Below are 19,848 nucleotides of genomic sequence, written 5' to 3'. Positions count from 1 at the left end.
GGCGCCTAGTTACAAAAAATTTCAAGGAACTGTTTCATAATTATATACATCCTCCCGTTAGTTGATCCATCAAGGAAATCTTTAGCTTTGGATTACCAAAATTTTTTTCTCATAAAAGAGGGCGGATGTCATTCAAGTTTCTAATAGAATCATTGATTCTTGGTTCGGTAGGTGGACAGATACGGTGCGGTAAATCTTCGGTAATTCCTCGTGATGATGTATCCTATGGTGGAGACAATGCTGACGAACTTAACATGGATATCATGTTGTTTGCATTCGGGACTCTAGTGGTGGTCTACATCATCATCTGTATTATTTATTTCTTCACAAAACAGATAGCTACACGGCTGATAACTGCATATTATAACGAGCACGGTCCTGGCCAGAGAATATCCTTGTTCAGTGATTATGATGAAAATAATACCCACATACATAGCAGAAGACTAATGGAAAACATGAATTTGAGGTGGCCAAACAATCTTGACGATATTAATGAAGTAAGAGGTAAATTGGCGCACCTATCACCCGAAGAACAATTTTATTATAAGCAAGGCGAAGAATATATCAAACAAAACCCGCCCTTCTTGCTTAACCAGGGACTATTACAGCAATCCGAGGGCAACAATCTGGAGGCCACCAGTGAGGACCCAATATTGAACGATCAAACAAGACAGTATATTCAAGAGGAGGGAGCTCACGCATGGGAGTTTAACCCAAATCCAGATATGCCAAATCATACCGTCGTAGTGGAAAACAAAACGGAAATATCTTTCCTAAACTATAATTATGATGCTTCTATATCTACAAATTTACCTATTCCGTGCATAAATAAGGTGTACTACTGTGAATTCAAGATATTCGAAACGGATGGCCCATTGAATGGTAATGATGACACATCCAAAAGCGTGATTTCGTTTGGCCTCTCCACACATCCTTACCCCTATTTTAGGCTACCAGGGAGACATCACCACTCAATAGCATATGATTCGAACGGGGCCAGGAGATTTAACGACTCCTTCAAACTGAATGAACAATTAAAGACGTTATTCCCACAATGTGAAAAAGGAGACATTGTTGGTATTGGCTATAGATCACGTAGCGGAACAGTTTTCTTTACCAGAAACGGTAAAAAACTAAATGAAAAATCCGTTGGTGGTCACATCCGTGGTTGGAAATTCAAGTATTTATATCCAATTATTGGCTCCAATGTACCTTGTCAAATCCATGTGAACTTCGGTACTTATGGCTTCGTTTACATCGAAGCAAACGTTAAAAAATGGGGATATGCAAAATCAAACGGTATAAAGTTGCCCCCCCCTTCCTACGAAGACTACGGTAAAGATACTTTATTAGAAAGTGGTGGTGAGGATAATGATCTCGACGATGATTTATCAGACGGTGATAGCGATAATATTACCGCTGGCATCACCACAAATGTTAGTGATGATATAATTATAAGGAACGGTGAGATATTACCACCACCACCAGGATTTGAATTCACCATGTCCCCTCCAACTGGGAAGGAGATATTTAATGAGGAAATTAATTTAGATTCCTTGCCCATGCTACCGCCGAGTTACTCGGATGATGAACATCATCTGAAAAGTGATAAATCCGCAACAGGTCAGCGAACTATTGGAACCAGTAGAAATTTAATGACTGATGAGGCACCTTCAAATGTTATTGATAATGATAATGATGACGAAGAGGATAACAATCACGATAGAGATCTCGAACAACTTTCTGCATTTAGTAATTACGAAAGCAGGATGCATGGTATACACTAGGAACATGGTGGAGATAGCGAGGCACAAACAATTTTTACAGTTTCTTCTCGCTATACCGTGTTGTCCTTGTTGTATTTTCTTCAACACTACATTCTATAAAACATTGCAATCTGCGATGATTCCTCTCTTGAACGTTCCAATGCTATTACCTACCAGATACAATACTACGACAAATAGATGTTTCTACATATTATACATATGTTTACATATAATACCAAGGGCAACTGGTTGACCCGTAAATTTCACCGTTTCTTTTATCATCACGAGAGGCACCTCCACGTTACCTCTTGCCATACTTCAAGGAAAACACGGAAAGAGTTGAAAGTATTTTCAACATCAAACGTGGGCGGGTTTCAAGTACGCAAAAGCATAACTATGTTCCCCAATTTGGAGGAAAGATTGATTATCTTTTGCTATCATTTTTTTCTTCTATCTTTATTTCTAATTGTTCTTAACTTTTGCCACCAGAAAAAATACAGACCTTTTTATCTTGTTTTGCTTTACTTCCTTCCTTACGCCCTTAATGGATCCGGCGGCTTTCAGACAATAATAATAACAATTGAATACCCTTTATTCGGTTACCCATCCTCGATAATGAGTTTTTTTGACTAAGTTTGATATTAGAAATACATTGCTGTAAACACTTAATAATCAGGTAAACCCAAACTTTCATCGAGACAGTTCGTATAAGTAAGGCCGCCAGATAGGAATACTTTTAAATTTTTGCTATCATTTACACTTTACATCTACACCAAATACGACTGTGAAAACAAACAAAAAGAAAAATGCCTAATTTGTACACCAACCTCGAAATCCCTCAATTGAAAATCTCTTTAAAACAGCCATTAGGGCTGTTTATCAATAATGAGTTTTGCCCATCGTCAGACGGAGAAACCATTGAAACCGTGAACCCAACAACCGGTGAACCTATAACCTCTTTCCAAGCTGCTAATGAAACAGACGTCGACAAGGCTGTAAAGGCCGCCAGAGCTGCTTTTGAAAACGTTTGGTCAAAGACATCTTCCGAGCAACGTGGCATATATCTTTCAAATTTATTGAAGCTGATTGAAGAGGAGAAAGATACGCTTGCTGCTATAGAAACTCTGGACGCTGGCAAGCCTTTTCACTCGAACGCCAAGGAAGATTTAACACAAATATTGCAGCTTACCAGATATTTTGCTGGGTCTGTTGATAAGTTTAACAAGGGTTCAACCATACCATTGACTTTTGAAAAGTTTGCATATACTCTAAAGGTTCCTTTTGGTGTCGTTGCTCAAATTGTGCCATGGAATTACCCTCTAGCCATGGCTTGTTGGAAACTACAAGGTGCACTAGCTGCAGGTAACACAGTAATCATCAAACCCGCTGAAAACACCTCATTATCTCTTCTCTATTTTGCTACTTTGATAAAAAAAGCTGGTTTTCCGCCTGGTGTTGTCAATGTCCTTCCTGGCCATGGTTCGGTTGCAGGCCAAGCGCTAGGAACACACATGGACATTGATAAGATTTCTTTCACAGGAAGTACGAAGGTGGGTGGCTCGGTGATGGAAGCTTCTGGTCAATCAAACCTCAAAGATGTTACGCTAGAGTGTGGTGGTAAGTCTCCTGCCATAGTATTTGAAGATGCCGACCTCGATAAGGCCATCGATTGGATAGCGGCCGGTATTTTTTACAATTCAGGGCAGAACTGTACAGCAAACTCAAGAGTTTACGTTCAAAGTTCAATCTACGATAAGTTCGTTAAAAAATTTAAAGAAATTGCAAAGAAAGATTGGGACGTTTCAGGTAAATTTGATCCGTTTGATGAGAAATGTATCATAGGCCCAGTGATATCAAGTGCCCAATATGATCGCATCAAAGAGTTTATAGAGCTTGGGGAAAAGGAAGAAAAGTTAAACATGTTCCAAACTTCTGAATTTCCTACTAAAAAAACAAAAGGCTACTTCATTCCTCCCACAATTTTCACTGATGTTCCACAAACATCGAAATTGCTACAGGAGGAGATATTCGGTCCCGTTTTAGTTGTTAGCAAGTTCGAAAACTACGATGACGCTATGAAGTTAGCCAATGATACATATTATGGGCTTGCATCTGCAGTTTTCACTAGAGACGTAAAGAAAGCGCACATGTTTGCTCGCGATATCAAAGCCGGTACTGTATGGATCAACTCATCTAACGATGAAGATGTTACAGTTCCTTTCGGTGGGTTCAAAATGAGTGGTATTGGTAGAGAACTGGGACAAAGTGGTGTCGATACCTACCTTCAAACGAAAGCAGTCCATGTAAATCTTTCTTTTGACAATTGAAATGGTATGTCATTAATCTGTAAATACGTAGCCTCTTATATAGGTCGTACTGGCAACACAAAAAGTGAACTGGCAGTTTAGCGAACAACGTTTTATATATATACTACTTGATATAAAATATACGCATCATTGCTCAGCGTGCACGGAACGGAAGTCCACATTTGATACAGGATATCCTGCGAAACGATAGAAGGATAAAGAAGTGGAAACTAAGTAAGAGCTTAGTTGTGTCAAGAAAATCCATTTGAATGGGGTAGCCTTTTTACCTTTTTTACATATTACGTCGTTCTAACTAGTATGTCTTCATATGACGTTTATTCTTTCTTTCCCCCTAGGATACAGGCAAGCATCCCACCATCACCGTTCTACTGCGGCTCGCTTCTACACCCTTTAGTATAATTAGGGATTTTCTTCACTGCTAGTAACAATAGACTTGAAACAGATTATTAACTAGTCCCCCTAAGAGGTGAGAAAGTGCTAAATTTCAGGGATAGGGAGAAAGATGTGCAAACGAATAGTGTCAACATAGTCGGAACAAAACTCAGGGATCAATGATATAAAAATGCAGGTTCGGATGGATTTACTTTAAATCACTCCAGGTATTTGCATAGTTTATCTACTGCACGTAAACATAAGACAAATATCGTGAAACATGCCTAATTTGTACACCAACCTCGAAATCCCACAATTGAAAATCTCTTTAAAACAGCCATTAGGGCTGTTTATCAATAATGAGTTTTGCCCATCGTCAGACGGAGAAACCATTGAAACCGTGAACCCAACAACCGGTGAACCTATAACCTCTTTCCAAGCTGCTAATGAAACAGACGTCGACAAGGCTGTAAAGGCTGCCAGAGCTGCTTTTGAAAACGTTTGGTCAAAGACATCTTCCGAGCAACGTGGCATATATCTTTCAAATTTATTGAAGCTGATTGAAGAGGAGGAAAATACGCTTGCTGCTTTGGAAACTTTGGATTCCGGAAAACCTTTTCATTCTAATGCCAAGCAGGATTTGGCTCAGATTATAGAACTTACAAGATATTATGCAGGGGCAGTCGACAAATTTAACATTGGAGAAACTATCCCATTGACTTTTGAAAAGTTTGCGTATACTCTAAAGGTTCCTTTTGGTGTCGTTGCTCAAATTGTGCCATGGAATTACCCTCTAGCCATGGCTTGTTGGAAACTACAAGGTGCACTAGCTGCAGGTAACACAGTAATCATCAAACCCGCTGAAAACACCTCATTATCTCTTCTCTATTTTGCTACTTTGATAAAAAAAGCTGGTTTTCCGCCTGGTGTTGTCAATGTCCTTCCTGGCCATGGTTCGGTTGCAGGCCAAGCGCTAGGAACACACATGGACATTGATAAGATTTCTTTCACAGGAAGTACGAAGGTGGGTGGCTCGGTGATGGAAGCTTCTGGTCAATCAAACCTCAAAGATGTTACGCTAGAGTGTGGTGGTAAGTCTCCTGCCATAGTATTTGAAGATGCCGACCTCGATAAGGCCATCGATTGGATAGCGGCCGGTATTTTTTACAATTCAGGGCAGAACTGTACAGCAAACTCAAGAGTTTACGTTCAAAGTTCAATCTACGATAAGTTCGTTAAAAAATTTAAAGAAATTGCAAAGAAAGATTGGGACGTTTCAGGTAAATTTGATCCGTTTGATGAGAAATGTATCATAGGCCCAGTGATATCAAGTGCCCAATATGATCGCATCAAAGAGTTTATAGAGCTTGGGGAAAAGGAAGAAAAGTTAAACATGTTCCAAACTTCTGAATTTCCTACTAAAAAAACAAAAGGCTACTTCATTCCTCCCACAATTTTCACTGATGTTCCAGAAACATCAAAATTGCTACGTGAAGAAATATTCGGTCCCGTTGTGGTTGTGAGCAAGTTCGAAAACTACGATGACGCTATGAAGTTAGCCAATGATACATATTATGGGCTTGCATCTGCAGTTTTCACTAGAGACGTAAAGAAAGCGCACATGTTTGCTCGCGATATCAAAGCCGGTACTGTATGGATCAATCAAACCAACCAAGAAGAAGCTAAAGTTCCTTTTGGTGGGTTCAAAATGAGTGGTATTGGTAGAGAGTCCGGCGACACTGGCGTCGATAACTATTTGCAAATAAAATCAGTCCATGTAGATCTTTCGTGAGATAAATAATTAGGTTAGACAATCATATATAATAGTATAAATCTGGCGTCATTTCTTTTTTGAGATGTTCTTTTTTACGCGTTAGGCTATGATGCGAGCTGCCATAAAATCAAGATGAAACTTTAAACGTTCCAAAAAGCCAGCAATGGTAATAACAACAATTAAGAGCTTATAGCTTGATAATGTTTAATCGTACTACACAATTAAGATCTAAGCACCCCTGCTCCGTGTGCACGAGACGAAAAGTTAAATGTGATCGTATGATACCATGCGGAAACTGCAGGAAGAGGGGACAGGACTCTGAATGTATAAAATCAACAAAACTGATGGCGACCTCCTCCTCAGAGGAATATCTTCCTGATCTATTACTATTTTGGCAAAACTATGAGTATTGGATAACAAACGTTGGGCTATACAAAACGAAGCAAAGGGACCTTTATAAAATACAATCTAATTTGGACGAAGACATCAATGAATGCAGATTTTGGATGGATTATCTCCAAAAAGATCAGTCGTTTCAACTGATGAACTTTGCTATGGAAAATCTAGGTGTCTTGTATTTTGGGTCCATTGGAGATATTAGCGAACTATATCTGAGAGTAGAGCAATACTGGGATAGAAGAGCGGACAAGAAACACAGTGTGGATAGTCAATACTGGGATGCATTGATATGGTCCGTCTTTACCATGTGCGTTTATTATATGCCTGTTGAAAAGTTGGAAAAAATATTCTCTTCATATCCCCTTCGTGATCATTTGGGTAGTGATGAAAGGCTGAGCTGGAGTGATAGTATGCAATTAACTATGTACCAAAAATTTGCACGCTGCTCTCTTCTGCAACTAAAAGAATGTGATTTCATGGCATATCCAGATATAAGGCTTATTCAAACATATCTGATATTAGCTACTACAACCTTCCCATATGATGAACCGTTGTTGGCGAATTCGTTATTAGCACAGTGCATTCATACTTTCAAAAATTTCCATGTTGACGACTTTAGGCCCTTACTTAATGATGATCCCGTTGAGAGCATAGCGAAAGTAACCTTGGGGAGAATATTTTACCGGCTATGTGGATGTGACTATCTTCAATCGGGGCCACGCAAACCAATTACACTTCATACCGAAGTATCCTCTTTACTACAACATGCTGCGTATTTACAAGATTTACCTAATGTCGATGTTTATAGAGAAGAAAACAGCACAGAATTGCTATATTGGAAAATCATGTCATTAGATAGAGATTTAGATCAATATTTGAACAAGTCATCCAAGCCGCCCTTGAAAACATTGGACGCGATAAGAAGGGAGCTCGACATTTTTCAATACAAGGTAGACTCATTGGAAGAAGATTCTAGATCAAATAATAGCAGGTTTGAAAAATTTATTGCGCTCTTTCAAATATCTACTGTTTCATGGAAATTATTTAAAATGTATCTAATATATTACGATACCGCAGATTCACTGCTAAAAGTTATACACTATTCTAAAGTAATCATCAGTCTTATTGTTAATAACTTTCAAGTGAAAAGTGAGTTTTTCAATAGACATCCAATGGTACTTCAAACCATCACGCGGGTGGTATCTTTCATGTCCTTCTATCAAATATTTATGGAATCGAACGCTGTCCAAGAACTTTTAGTAGATCTAACTGAACTTATTGCAAACCTGCCTTTTATATTTGGTCCAAAATTAGATAAAATAACTTACCTAATCGAAAGGTTCAATAAATTAAAACAATTATGGGACAAGGTACGACTCCTTGACTCGGGTGATTCATTCTACCACCCTGTTTTCAAGATTCTACAAAATGACATCAAGATAGTTGAACTGAAGAATAATGAAATGTTTTTCCTCATTAAAGGGCTAGGGTCTTTGGTTCCATTAAACAAACTTAGAGAAGAATATCTGTTTGAGGAAGATGGTGAAAACAGTAAAGAACCTGGTGACTTCAGAATTATTGTAGAAGAGTTCCAATCCGAATATAGCATCACTGATATTCTTTCCTAAACAAATATATTACTGTGCAAATTTACTTTCTTATCCTTTTCACCTATCATATGACTTCACCTAGAATAATTAAACTATACTAAATACTCTTCAAAATAAAAACAGCTATATTCAGAAGATAAAACTTCATTATTAGTGTTTGACATACTCTAAAGCTAGCATCTTTCAAAAACTTTATAAAGACCTGGAAGGTTAGCTATTTCGACAACGTCTTTGAGTAGGTGTCTAGGCGCAAGAAACCTTCTTTTGATACAAGGAAAAAGAACATGTTCTAGTAATGAAGATACTTCCTCCCTTCTATCTATAAATTGGGTCTTTTCATTTTCAGAAAGCGATATATCAGACATATCCAATTTAGGAATCATATCCGGTATATATAGTAAAGCAATTTCTCTTAGAATACTGTCCAGGCAGTCTCGTTCATCCTCCCAATTTACTTCATTGCCCAAGCGATAAATAAAAAAGGGTAACTTCGTCAAAGATGGAATGTAACCTCTTAAAAGTAAAGGTAACGTTTTCAGCTTCACAAATTTTAAGTCGTTGTCGGTACTATCGTTCACCAACTCTATGGAATAGTATTCATTTAGCATGCTACTCATATCCCATATTTTACTAATTAGTTTTTCTTTTGAGAGTTCATCTTTTAGTCCATCGAACTCTGATAGGAGGTTATATAGGATTATATCATCTGACCCATCTGTACTCAGTAAATTAATCTTACCGAAGTTCGCGAAGTCTGTCAAACCGATTTGATAAAATAGTTCATAGCACACAGATCCGTAATCTATTAAAAAGAGTTTTAAGTCATGCTGAATTGCGGCCAGTCTTCTTTCCTCATCTACAACACCAACATAAGTCATATTTGCAAAAATTTCTGTTAGCTCTCGATGTATCGAATCATCCACCTTTTCACGCATTTTTTTGATACTGGTGAGATTCACATTAACTCGCTCTTTAGCAACTCTAATATACCCGTCTTTTGAAATAGCAGGCATACGCTTTCCACTATCAATGACCCTTGCAGTACCATGGATTTCAGGTTTTTGTTTCTTCCTAGGTTGACCCTTTATCTCATCGTCACTGCTTGTGTTATCGTCTTGAAGCTGTTCGCTTTCATTTAATGTTGACCCTTCTGTCTCTAGAGTTTGAGTTACAGCCTTCACCTTGGGTTGGTTTAATCGCTGCTTTGTAGATGACCCATTAAAGTTGAATTGTTGACTTGAGGACAAAAATGACGTAATTTTTGCTTGTGAAGAATCTGTTCTGACTAATTTATTTTCTTGTCTTTTAGCTCCCCCTAGTCGATTACTGGTTATCGTGTACGTGTTGTCTACTACCTGGGCTTGTCGGAGCGTCCTTCTCTCCTCTTCGTTCTCTATGGTATTATTAGAGGATATTAAAGATCCTGGTTGACTTGTTGTAATTGACGAGGCTTTGAAAGTACGTGAAGTATCCACGGCGGATAATTCAGCGTGTAGCTGAGTGGAAATTTTCTCTACGATTTCATCTTGATTCAAGAAACGAACTTCTCTCTTTGTCGGATGAACGTTAACATCTACAGAGGCTGGATCTATAATAATCCCCAAATAGATAAAAGGCCTGTTTCCTTTTGGTAGATAGTTAGAATAAACACTATTAAGGGCCCGTCTTAGAGGATCGCACGTCACTAATCTATTATTGATGAAAAGAATTGGAGAAATGGACTTTTTGGATGTGAAGTTCAAATTACACACTTCTCCATCAACACTTTCCAAATTGAAATCTTCAACCTTATCAATATGCAAAGAGATCAAATTAGAAGCCACAGAGTTACTGAATACAGTTCTAACCCTGTCATGGACTGAGTAAGAAGGTTTAACTGCTAAGGAATAATTAGAATCTCCGAACTTTTTACAGGAAAAGCCAATGCCTTTGGAATGAATAGCATATCGCCCAACAACATCTAATATTTTAGCATATTCATCGTTTTGGGATCTTAAAGCTCTCAACCTAGACGGAATATTGAAAAAAAGATCTTCAACTAGGATCGTGGTACCGTCTTTGCCGGCAACAGGCTTGGGGCTTTCTAGCATCTTACCCTCAGCATATGAAACTCTCCACGCACATCTGTCTTCTTTGACTTTTGTTGTAACTGTCACTCTAGCCACATGAGAAATACTAGCCAAAGCCTCCCCTCGGAATCCATATGTCTGAATTTGACTCAGATCTTCAAATTTTTGTAATTTGGATGTCGTGAACCGTTCACATAAAATCGGCAAATCAGTTTTATTAATCCCAGACCCATTATCCGTTATTTGAAGAACCTTGATACCTCCCTCTTTAACTAAAATATCAATCATTGTCGCGTTAGCATCGATGGAATTCTCCATCATTTCTTTGAGCGCATTTACAGGGGATATTATGATCTCTCCAGCAGCAATTTTATTGACCACTGATTCATCCAGCGCCTTTATTCTAAGAGACATGACTTATTGACAGGTGTATGTTCTTACTATTTTCATGTATCATCACTATCGTATCAGATTTTTGCGTTTAAATAATTCTACCATACTAGCGCGATTACCATACACCGAGAACTGCTAATTTCTTCGAGAACTCCCCAACTTCATAAACAGCAAGATGCCTCAAAGGTCTTCAGCAATAACAACGCATCCATCTAGTAATTTGTATGCAATCGAAGGTACTATTCTCCAATTTTCCTTGAAATTGAACCCTAACCTGACTTCTCTTAAGCTCTCAACGATAGCAACTTCTTACATTTTCTTCATTGATTTGAAAGTTCAAAACGAGCCAAAAACAAGTGCAGAGTATTCCGACAAAGCACACATCATATTCTTCACCTCCAACTGACTGGTATAAAGATAATGCCCTCATGGAACCTGAGTTCTTCAATACCGATAATACACACGCCACATGACCATCCCCCGACATCTGTAGGAACACCAGTTCTACCAAATAGTAACCAAGAAAATGATCAATCGAACAAAAAAAGAGCAGGTTCAAATGATGAGTTGAACCCTATATGGCACTGCATCATCTCTGGGGGCATTGGTGGAATAATAGGTGACTCTGCGATGCATTCATTGGATACTGTAAAAACAAGACAACAGGGTGCGCCTAATGTAAAAAAATACAGGAATATGATCTCTGCATATCGTACTATTTGGCTGGAGGAAGGTGTAAGAAGAGGTCTATATGGTGGGTACATGGCTGCCATGTTAGGCTCTTTTCCATCAGCGGCAATCTTCTTTGGGACCTATGAGTATACTAAGAGAATAATGATAGAAGATTGGCAAATTAATGATACCATCACACATTTGAGTGCTGGATTTCTTGGTGATTTTATCTCTAGTTTTGTTTATGTTCCCTCAGAGGTACTTAAGACGAGATTGCAGTTGCAAGGAAGATTCAACAATCCATTTTTTCAGTCAGGCTACAATTATTCAAATTTAAGAAATGCCATAAAGACAGTTATAAAAGAAGAAGGTGCTCGCTCTCTATTCTTTGGCTATAAAGCCACTCTAGCCAGAGACTTACCCTTTAGTGCATTGCAATTTGCATTCTACGAAAAGTTCAGACAATTAGCGTTCAAAATGGAAAAGAAGGACGATAAAGGTGAAGAGCTGTCCATACCTAACGAAATAATTACTGGTGCCTGTGCAGGTGGGCTAGCTGGAATAATTACCACGCCAATGGATGTCGTAAAAACTAGAGTCCAAACTCAACAACCTTCTACTCAGAGCAACAAAGCATATTCAGTTTTGCACCCACATGTAACGAACAGCAGACCGGCGGCACTTTCAAACTCAATTTCACTCAGTTTACGGACAGTATACCAATCTGAAGGTGTTCTAGGGTTTTTTAGCGGTGTGGGCCCCAGATTTGTCTGGACAAGTGTTCAGAGTAGTATAATGTTGCTGCTGTATCAAATGACCCTACGAGGATTGGGTAAAACATTATCCAATTGATCAGCTTCTCACTTTTCCAGTCACTCTATTCCTTTTACAAGGTGTTTTCATCCAATAAATATTTCTTACAAGTAAACACAATAAAGGCAAAATACAGAGTACTTCATTTCCCTTCTCCATCACTACATATCCTAATGTATTTTGTAATTGCCATTTCACGTACATAGATATAAGTTTCTTCCAAAATAAGTTTTGTACATAGTCATTTTACGGAAAGAATTTTCTTCTAAGTTTCATACACTTCTTTCTCATTACTGATAAGTTTTAGTACTAAACTACTCTGTCTTGAGAAACCTCGTTTAGGAGGAGCCGACCCTAAAAGAACATAGCGGGTCGCATTATCAAACATCCAAACACTTCCTGGCCACCATAATTCTAGATTATTGAGAGACAAAATAAAGATGTTTAAGAATTGCTAATTCCCCTGTGAGTCTGCTATGGGTGCCCTGGTCATCCTTCATTTATTTTCCCTTTAGACAATATGTTCTCGTTTCTCTACATTTATCTTTTGTTCTCGGCTTTTCCGGCTAGCGTTGAGAGCAGCGCACGGTGAGGGTAGAAGGAAAATCAGGGACAACCGAAGAGCAGACCCAACGTGAGATGTTTGCTTAATGAAAATTGTACAATCAACCGCCTAGTAAAAAATATTGGTAAAGTATTGATTAGACCAATTGGACATTACACTTTTGTCATTAGTACTTTACTCCTGAAGATACTAACCAGGACAATACAGCTGAAGAAGAACACATTGGTTGAATATGCAGTACGTAGGCAGAGCTCTTGGATCTGTGTCCAAGACATGGTCCTCCATCAATCCAGCTACACTGTCTGGTGCTATAGATGTTATTGTAGTGGAACATCCAGATGGAACGCTGTCATGTTCTCCCTTCCATGTGAGGTTTGGCAAATTTCAGATTCTAAAACCATCTCAAAAGAAGGTCCAAGTGTTTATAAATGAGAAGCTGAGTAATATGCCAATGAAACTCAGTGACTCTGGAGAGGCTTATTTTGTTTTTGAGATGGGTGATCAAGTTACCGATGTTCCTGACGAGTTGCTTGTGTCGCCTGTGATGAGCGCCACATCAAGTCCCCCTCAGTCACCTGAAACATCCATCTTAGAAGGAGGAACCGAAGGTGAAAGGGAAAGTGAAAACGAACATAAGAAGAAGCAAAAGAAGGTATTAGAGGAGCCGGATTTTTTGGATATCAATGAAAGTGTAAATCCGATCAGTAAAAATGATGAAACTACAGAATCGCTTTCTTCCGTTGAATCATCCACAAATACATCACCTGAGTTGGTTGAAGAGAGGAAGCGTGTCGAACAACGCACAAAGAATTTTCAGCAAAAATTAAACAAAAGACTCACTGAAATTCACATCCCCAGCAAACTTGATAACAATGGCGATTTGCTACTAGACACTGAAGGTTACAAACCTAACAAGAATATGATGCATGATACAGATATACAGTTGAAGCAGCTGTTAAAGGACGAATTTGGTAATGATTCAGATATTTCAAGTTTTATAAAGGAGGATAAGAATGGTAATATTAAGATTGTGAACCCTTACGAGCACCTCACCGGCTTGTCGCCTCCAGGAACACCTCCTAAAATGGCTACAAGCGGATCAATTCTGGGCCTGGATGCCATGGAATCAGGAACTACATTAAATTCGTTATCTACATCACCTTCCACTTCCGATACGGAAGATGACACATCATTTAACAAGGAACGCAGCAGTAATAGTGAAAGTTCTAACAATAGAGATTCAGCAGAGAACAGCAAGACCGAAAAAAGGTACATAAGAACAATAAGATTAACAAATGACCAGTTGAAATGTTTAAATTTAACTTATGGTGAAAATGATTTGAAGTTCTCAGTAGACCATGGAAAAGCCATTGTTACTTCAAAACTATTTGTGTGGAGGTGGGATGTTCCAATTGTTATCAGTGACATTGACGGTACTATCACCAAATCAGACGCATTAGGTCATGTCTTGGCGATGATAGGAAAAGATTGGACGCATTTAGGCGTAGCTAAGTTATTTAGTGAGATCTCCAGAAATGGTTATAATATACTTTATCTGACTGCAAGAAGTGCTGGACAGGCTGATTCTACAAGAAGTTATTTGCGATCAATCATACAGAATGGTAGCAAGTTACCAAATGGGCCTGTAATTTTATCACCCGATAGGACAATGGCTGCGTTAAGACGGGAAGTAATATTAAAGAAACCCGAAGTTTTTAAAATAGCATGCCTAAACGATATAAGATCGCTGTATTTTGAAGATAATGATAATGAAATGGACACAGAAGAAAAATCAACACCATTCTTTGCCGGTTTTGGTAATAGGATTACCGATGCTTTATCTTACAGAACGGTAGGGATACCAAGTTCAAGAATTTTCACCATAAATACAGAAGGAGAGGTTCATATGGAATTATTAGAATTAGCAGGTTATAGAAGTTCTTATATTCATATCAACGAGCTTGTTGACCATTTCTTTCCACCAGTCAGCCTTGATAGTGATGATTTGAAAACTAACACTTCCATGGTTCCTGGGTCCCCCCCCAATAGGACATTAGATAACGCTGACGCAGAGAATACCTCTGGTCATAAGACACTATTCAGAGGCAATCAAGAAGAGAAATTTACAGACGTAAATTTCTGGAGGGATCCGTTAGTCGATATTGACAGTCTATCGGATATTAGTAAGGATGATACTGACAATACTGATGAAGATACTGATGTCTCACAACAAGAAAGCACTAGAAGTAGGACAAATTCGGCTGTAACAATGAGGGCTACCAAAGTCCCACAAATACACGTCGGAAGCACATATAACAATGAAGTCTTAGCCACTTCATCTGATGTAGAAAATGCATCTCAGTTCATGGGTTCCCATAGTAGCTCAAGATCTACGCCTAATAAACCTACAAAGTCAAAAGGGGACATTGGGAAGCAAATATACCTTGAACTAGGCTCACCGCTTGCATCACCAAAAATGAAATACTTGGATGATATGAATGATGAGGAATATAACAACAGTAGATCTAAGTCAAGGAGAGCATCAACTGCAGCTGCAACAAGTATTGATGAAGAGTTTAAAAAGCTATCTATGTCTAAAGCTGGTGTTCCAACAAACAATGTTTCGAAAATCAACGTTTTAGATGACATGCATTCACGTGAAAATTCAGATACCGAGTCACGAATGGAACAAAGTGACGATGATACAAGGCGAAAACAGCAACCCCACAAATCAATGGACGATAAGTATTTGGATGCAAGAGTGAGCGATGAGTTCGACGATGATGAGTTCGACGAGGACGAATTCGAAGACTAAAAATTGCCGCAGCCGAATATTATATATTACAACCTTCAAACTGCATATTAAATAAAACTATGAAGTACTAAGTAACAATTTTCAGTTCTATTTAAAAAACAACAGGAAAGAAAAGAAGAAAAGAAAAATAAATAGAAGAAAAAACAATACCGTGATGACTACGCATCAACATTTTACCTTCCGGATTGTTTTTATAATTACATATTTCTTTAAAGTGTCAAAGTAAATACTTTTCTATACGCTTACAAAACTCGCTTGCTGCAACAGTATTACGTCAGGTGAAAAAAGCGGCCAAGAGTCAAATGCCGAAATATAATGCGTGTAAAAGAAGAAGAGGAGAGGTACAACTACATTTTCATCATAGAAAAGACCAGTAAAGACCTTTATTACATTTCTGTGTGGCTCTTTTGGGGTTTTCTGGTTTCTTCACGTTCCTTTTGACAATTTCTATAAGAGTGTACTGAAATAAGGAAAAGGTGCATGATAAAGATATGGATAACACGCCCACTATAAATACGAATGAGCGCTCTGAGAACGCTGATTTCAGCTCAATTCCCAACAACAGAGGATTGAACGGCCATAACCAGCTTCAATATGAAAGTAACTCTCGAGTGTTTGTTTCGGATGCAATGGCAAAGAACTCCAAGCAATTATTGTACGCACATATATATAATTACTTAATCAGAAACAAATATTGGAACTCTGCCGCAAAGTTCTTAAGAGAAGCTGATATTCCTTTATCTAGAATGAACGGACCTCCTTCGGGTGAAGCAAATAGCTTGAACTCAAGCTTGAAACACGGATTAATGGATATTGCATCAAAAGGTGACATTGTTGGTGAAGATGGGTTATTACCTTCAAAAATGCTGATGGACGCTAATGACACGTTTCTGCTGGAGTGGTGGGAAATTTTTCAATCATTATTCAACGGTGATGTTGAATCTGGTTACACTCAGGACCATAATATTTCAAGAGAGAGAATAGTACCTATCTTACCAGCTCATACTAAATCCAATATCCCCCCCCATTTCTCTAATATTCCATCAAGCGTGGTTCCGCCTACTCAAAATAGCTTTCCTGTGGCAGAAGAGAATTTCAGACCTAACGGTAATGGAAATAACGTCAACCTAAACGACCCAGCCAATCGAAACATGTCCGAAAGATTTGTGTCAAGAACTACCGGTGGTTATGATAAACTTCATAACAGTAACTTTGTAGCTGATACTACTATAAACAGTGATACCACAGGGCAGCAGTACGCAACCATAAATCTTCAAAAGCACTTTAATGATCTGCAGTCACCAACACAGCCTCACCAACATCATCAGCAACATCAACATCAACATCAACATCAACATCAACAACATCAACAGCAGCAACAGCAGCAGCAGCAGCAGCAGCAGCAGCAACAGCAACAGCAGCAGCAACAGCATCAGAAACAACAACAACAACAACAACAACAGCAACAAAGGCAACAACAACAACAAAGGCAACAACAACAACAACAACAACAACAACAACAACAACAACAACAACAACAACAACAACAACAACAACAACAACAAAGGCAACAGCAGCAGCAACAGCAGCAACAGCAGCAACAGCAACAGCAACAACAACAACAACAACAACAACAACAGCAACAACAACAACAACAACAACAACAACAACAACAAAGGCAACAAAGGCAACAGCAGCAGCAGCAGCAGCAACAGCAACAGCAGCAACAGCAACAGCAGCAACAGCAGCAACAACAACAAAGGCAACAGCAGCAGCAGCAGCAACAACAACAAAGGCAACAACAACAACAACAACATCATCATCATCAACAACAACCACCGCAACAACAACAACAACAACAACAGCAACAACCACAACAACAACAACAGCAACAACCACAACCACAACAACCACCATATCCGATTGTCAACCCACAAATAGTCCCTCATATCCCGGTATCTGGTCCAGTGGAAAATCCTCACTCGAATGGACTCATGCCTTCGATGCCTCCTACAAATCAACAGTTCACTTCTCAAAGCCAGCCGTCAATGTTCCCGGACCAGCAGCGATTCTTCCAGTATCAGTTACATCATCAAAATCAAGGACAAGGACCATCTTTTCAACAAAGCCGATCTGGCAGGTTTGATGATATGAACGCTATGAAACTCTTTTTTCAGCAGCAAGCACTGCAGCAAAATTCTCTGCAACAGAATCCTGGAAACCCGAGTTATCATTCTAATACGCAAAACAATACTGCTGAAGATAGTAAACCCGGCAATGATAGTAATTCAAATTGCAATGGTTTATCGCAAGAACGTATAAGAGCTCAGTTCAATAAAATGAAAGCAATTCCTCAACAAATGAAAGGCCAGAGTGGCGTTGCCAATCCAGTTCTAAATGATTTAACCTCTCAGCAGCAATATATGCACATGATGATGCAAAGAATGGCTGCCAATCAGCAGTTGCAAAATGGTGGTTTTCCTCACGACGCTAACCGTATACCGGCAACTAACAATACCATGCCAATACAAGGAGGAAATATGGGGCCCCTTGTTATTGAAAATACAGCTATAAGGCAGGCGAATCAGCCCGGACAGAATCCCATGGTTAATATGCAGCCTTTATATCAAAACGTTACTTCAGCGATACATACGTTTGCACCACAACAACAGTTTCATTTACCACAGCAATATAAGACAAATCCTTCAGTACCACAGAGCGATCCTACAGTCGTCTTTCCCGTGCCAAGTAACAATAATAACACACCCACGGTGTCACAACCATCATCGAAACGGACTTCTAGTTCCAGCACGACCCCTAATATAACAACAGCAACTATACAACCCAAACGGAAACATAGAGTAGGTAAATCGAAAACCAAAGAATCAAGAAAAGCCATCGCTGCACAAAAAGCAAACAAATCCAAGAAACTTGAACAAAACAATGATTCAACAGCTACAAACTTCATTAACGTCACATCAAAGGATAGTAACAGTAAAGGTGCTCCAAAATCTCAAAACAATGACTCACAGCAACAGCCTAATGGCTCTTTTGGTATGGACACAGAAACGTTTGATATATTCAATATTGGTGACTTTTCTGCGGATCTAATGGATAATTGAGCGGCAATTATAATGTCGTGGGATCTCTCTTAACTAACTGATATATATTTTTTCATATAGGCAACATGTTTGCAATTTGTGCCAAAATTAGAGCAGGCGGTTAAATCGTTCGAGTTATTTGAAAGAGGACAATATAATGTGGAGTTGCTTGTAGAGAACTATCTGCATTCTGTACGTAATAGCGTTCTTGCAAAGCTGCTCTAAACTCTAGTTAAAAGAACAACATCAAGCTGATACATGGTGTACCTAACCAGTTGAAACATAATACCAGCAACTGTTTCTAATTCATATTAGAATTAATCATCCATCCATTAAGGAAATAACTAGAATAAATGCCGTTGTTCTTTCTTATAATAGGCTATCTTACCAAATACACGATCCTAAGCAATTAATCGAAGCAATTCCAAAGCTCTTATTGTTGGAACAAGGTTCGACCATCGTCTTTTGACCAATATTTGTATTACTAGTATATCATAAATGTTGGAATAAGACCCGACTATCATTTATCGACTAGTAACCATGGTACTGGTATATTACCATATACGGTATTAGAAGATGACATAAAGGTTGAGAATCAGTCATCGATTTTAATGGAAGCTTAAACGCAAGGATTGACAATGTAATAGGATAATGAATGGCAACATATTAAATGACAATAAAAGTATTAATATAATTATGTAGAATTACGGATTCCTTTTCTGGATTTCTATATATCTGAGAAGAACTTCTAGTATATTCTATATACCTAATAATATTGCCTTTATCAACAACGGAATCCCAACAATTGTCTCAAAATTCATTCATTTCTCAGAAACGAACGTAGGCACACTACCAAAAACATCGATAATAATCAACTTATATAATAGTGGTATTATAGGAAACTACTATACAACACAGAACACAAAGATAGAAGAACAAGTTTTAGGTTAGATCAGAACTTGCCTGAATACTAGAATAAAAAGAATAACAGCAAATTTGAGGTTTAGTGGTCTAGTCGGTTATGGCATCTGCTTAACACGCAGAACGTCCCCAGTTCGATCCTGGGCGAAATCATTTTTTAACGCCTTCTCGTCGAAAGATTATTGAAATGTAAACAAACGCTTCTGATCTGAATATAAATACTCAGAGGGGCATAAGCTGAGTAGTGCTTC

General features: G+C 38.5%; 8 protein-coding genes and 1 non-coding gene across 9 annotated transcripts; 8 read left to right on the top strand and 1 right to left on the bottom strand.

Moving 5' to 3' along the window:
- Positions 1-125: 125 nt before the first annotated feature.
- Positions 126-1,787, top strand: EAR1 (Ear1p; the record flags this gene model as incomplete). The annotated part of the gene is made up of 1 exon (XM_056224889.1): positions 126-1,787. One exon carries the CDS (start codon positions 126-128, stop codon positions 1,785-1,787), a length of 1,662 nt encoding a protein of 553 aa, XP_056078762.1.
- Positions 1,788-2,572: 785 nt separating this feature from the next.
- SMKI13G2920 (aldehyde dehydrogenase family protein) lies at positions 2,573-4,093 on the top strand (the record flags this gene model as incomplete). The annotated part of the gene is made up of 1 exon (XM_056224888.1): positions 2,573-4,093. The coding sequence occupies one exon, from the start codon at positions 2,573-2,575 to the stop codon at positions 4,091-4,093; it is 1,521 nt and encodes a 506-aa protein (XP_056078761.1).
- A 652-nt stretch (positions 4,094-4,745) lies between these two features.
- Positions 4,746-6,257, top strand: SMKI13G2910 (uncharacterized protein; the record flags this gene model as incomplete). The annotated part of the gene is made up of 1 exon (XM_056224887.1): positions 4,746-6,257. One exon carries the CDS (start codon positions 4,746-4,748, stop codon positions 6,255-6,257), a length of 1,512 nt encoding a protein of 503 aa, XP_056078760.1.
- Positions 6,258-6,439: 182 nt separating this feature from the next.
- CEP3 (Cep3p) lies at positions 6,440-8,266 on the top strand (the record flags this gene model as incomplete). Its single annotated transcript, XM_056224885.1, has 1 exon — positions 6,440-8,266. The coding sequence occupies one exon, from the start codon at positions 6,440-6,442 to the stop codon at positions 8,264-8,266; it is 1,827 nt and encodes a 608-aa protein (XP_056078759.1).
- Positions 8,267-8,421: 155 nt separating this feature from the next.
- MLH1 (mismatch repair ATPase MLH1) lies at positions 8,422-10,731 on the bottom strand (the record flags this gene model as incomplete). Its single annotated transcript, XM_056224884.1, has 1 exon — positions 8,422-10,731. One exon carries the CDS (start codon positions 10,729-10,731, stop codon positions 8,422-8,424), a length of 2,310 nt encoding a protein of 769 aa, XP_056078758.1.
- A 399-nt stretch (positions 10,732-11,130) lies between these two features.
- MME1 (Mme1p) lies at positions 11,131-12,234 on the top strand (the record flags this gene model as incomplete). The annotated part of the gene is made up of 1 exon (XM_056224883.1): positions 11,131-12,234. The coding sequence occupies one exon, from the start codon at positions 11,131-11,133 to the stop codon at positions 12,232-12,234; it is 1,104 nt and encodes a 367-aa protein (XP_056078757.1).
- Positions 12,235-12,992: 758 nt separating this feature from the next.
- PAH1 (phosphatidate phosphatase PAH1) lies at positions 12,993-15,575 on the top strand (the record flags this gene model as incomplete). Its single annotated transcript, XM_056224882.1, has 1 exon — positions 12,993-15,575. One exon carries the CDS (start codon positions 12,993-12,995, stop codon positions 15,573-15,575), a length of 2,583 nt encoding a protein of 860 aa, XP_056078756.1.
- A 491-nt stretch (positions 15,576-16,066) lies between these two features.
- Positions 16,067-18,697, top strand: MSS11 (Mss11p; the record flags this gene model as incomplete). Its single annotated transcript, XM_056224881.1, has 1 exon — positions 16,067-18,697. The coding sequence occupies one exon, from the start codon at positions 16,067-16,069 to the stop codon at positions 18,695-18,697; it is 2,631 nt and encodes an 876-aa protein (XP_056078755.1).
- Positions 18,698-19,676: 979 nt separating this feature from the next.
- Smki_13.trna16V lies at positions 19,677-19,750 on the top strand. Its single transcript has one exon. It is a non-coding gene; the product is annotated as a tRNA-Val (tRNA).
- The last annotated feature ends 98 nt before the right edge of the window (positions 19,751-19,848 follow it).

Source organism: Saccharomyces mikatae, assembly GCF_947241705.1.
Source record: "Saccharomyces mikatae IFO 1815 strain IFO1815 genome assembly, chromosome: 13".
Lineage (NCBI taxonomy): Eukaryota > Fungi > Ascomycota > Saccharomycetes > Saccharomycetales > Saccharomycetaceae > Saccharomyces > Saccharomyces mikatae.
Note: the sequence above shows the minus strand (reverse complement) of the source record. Positions and strands in the feature narration are given on the sequence as shown.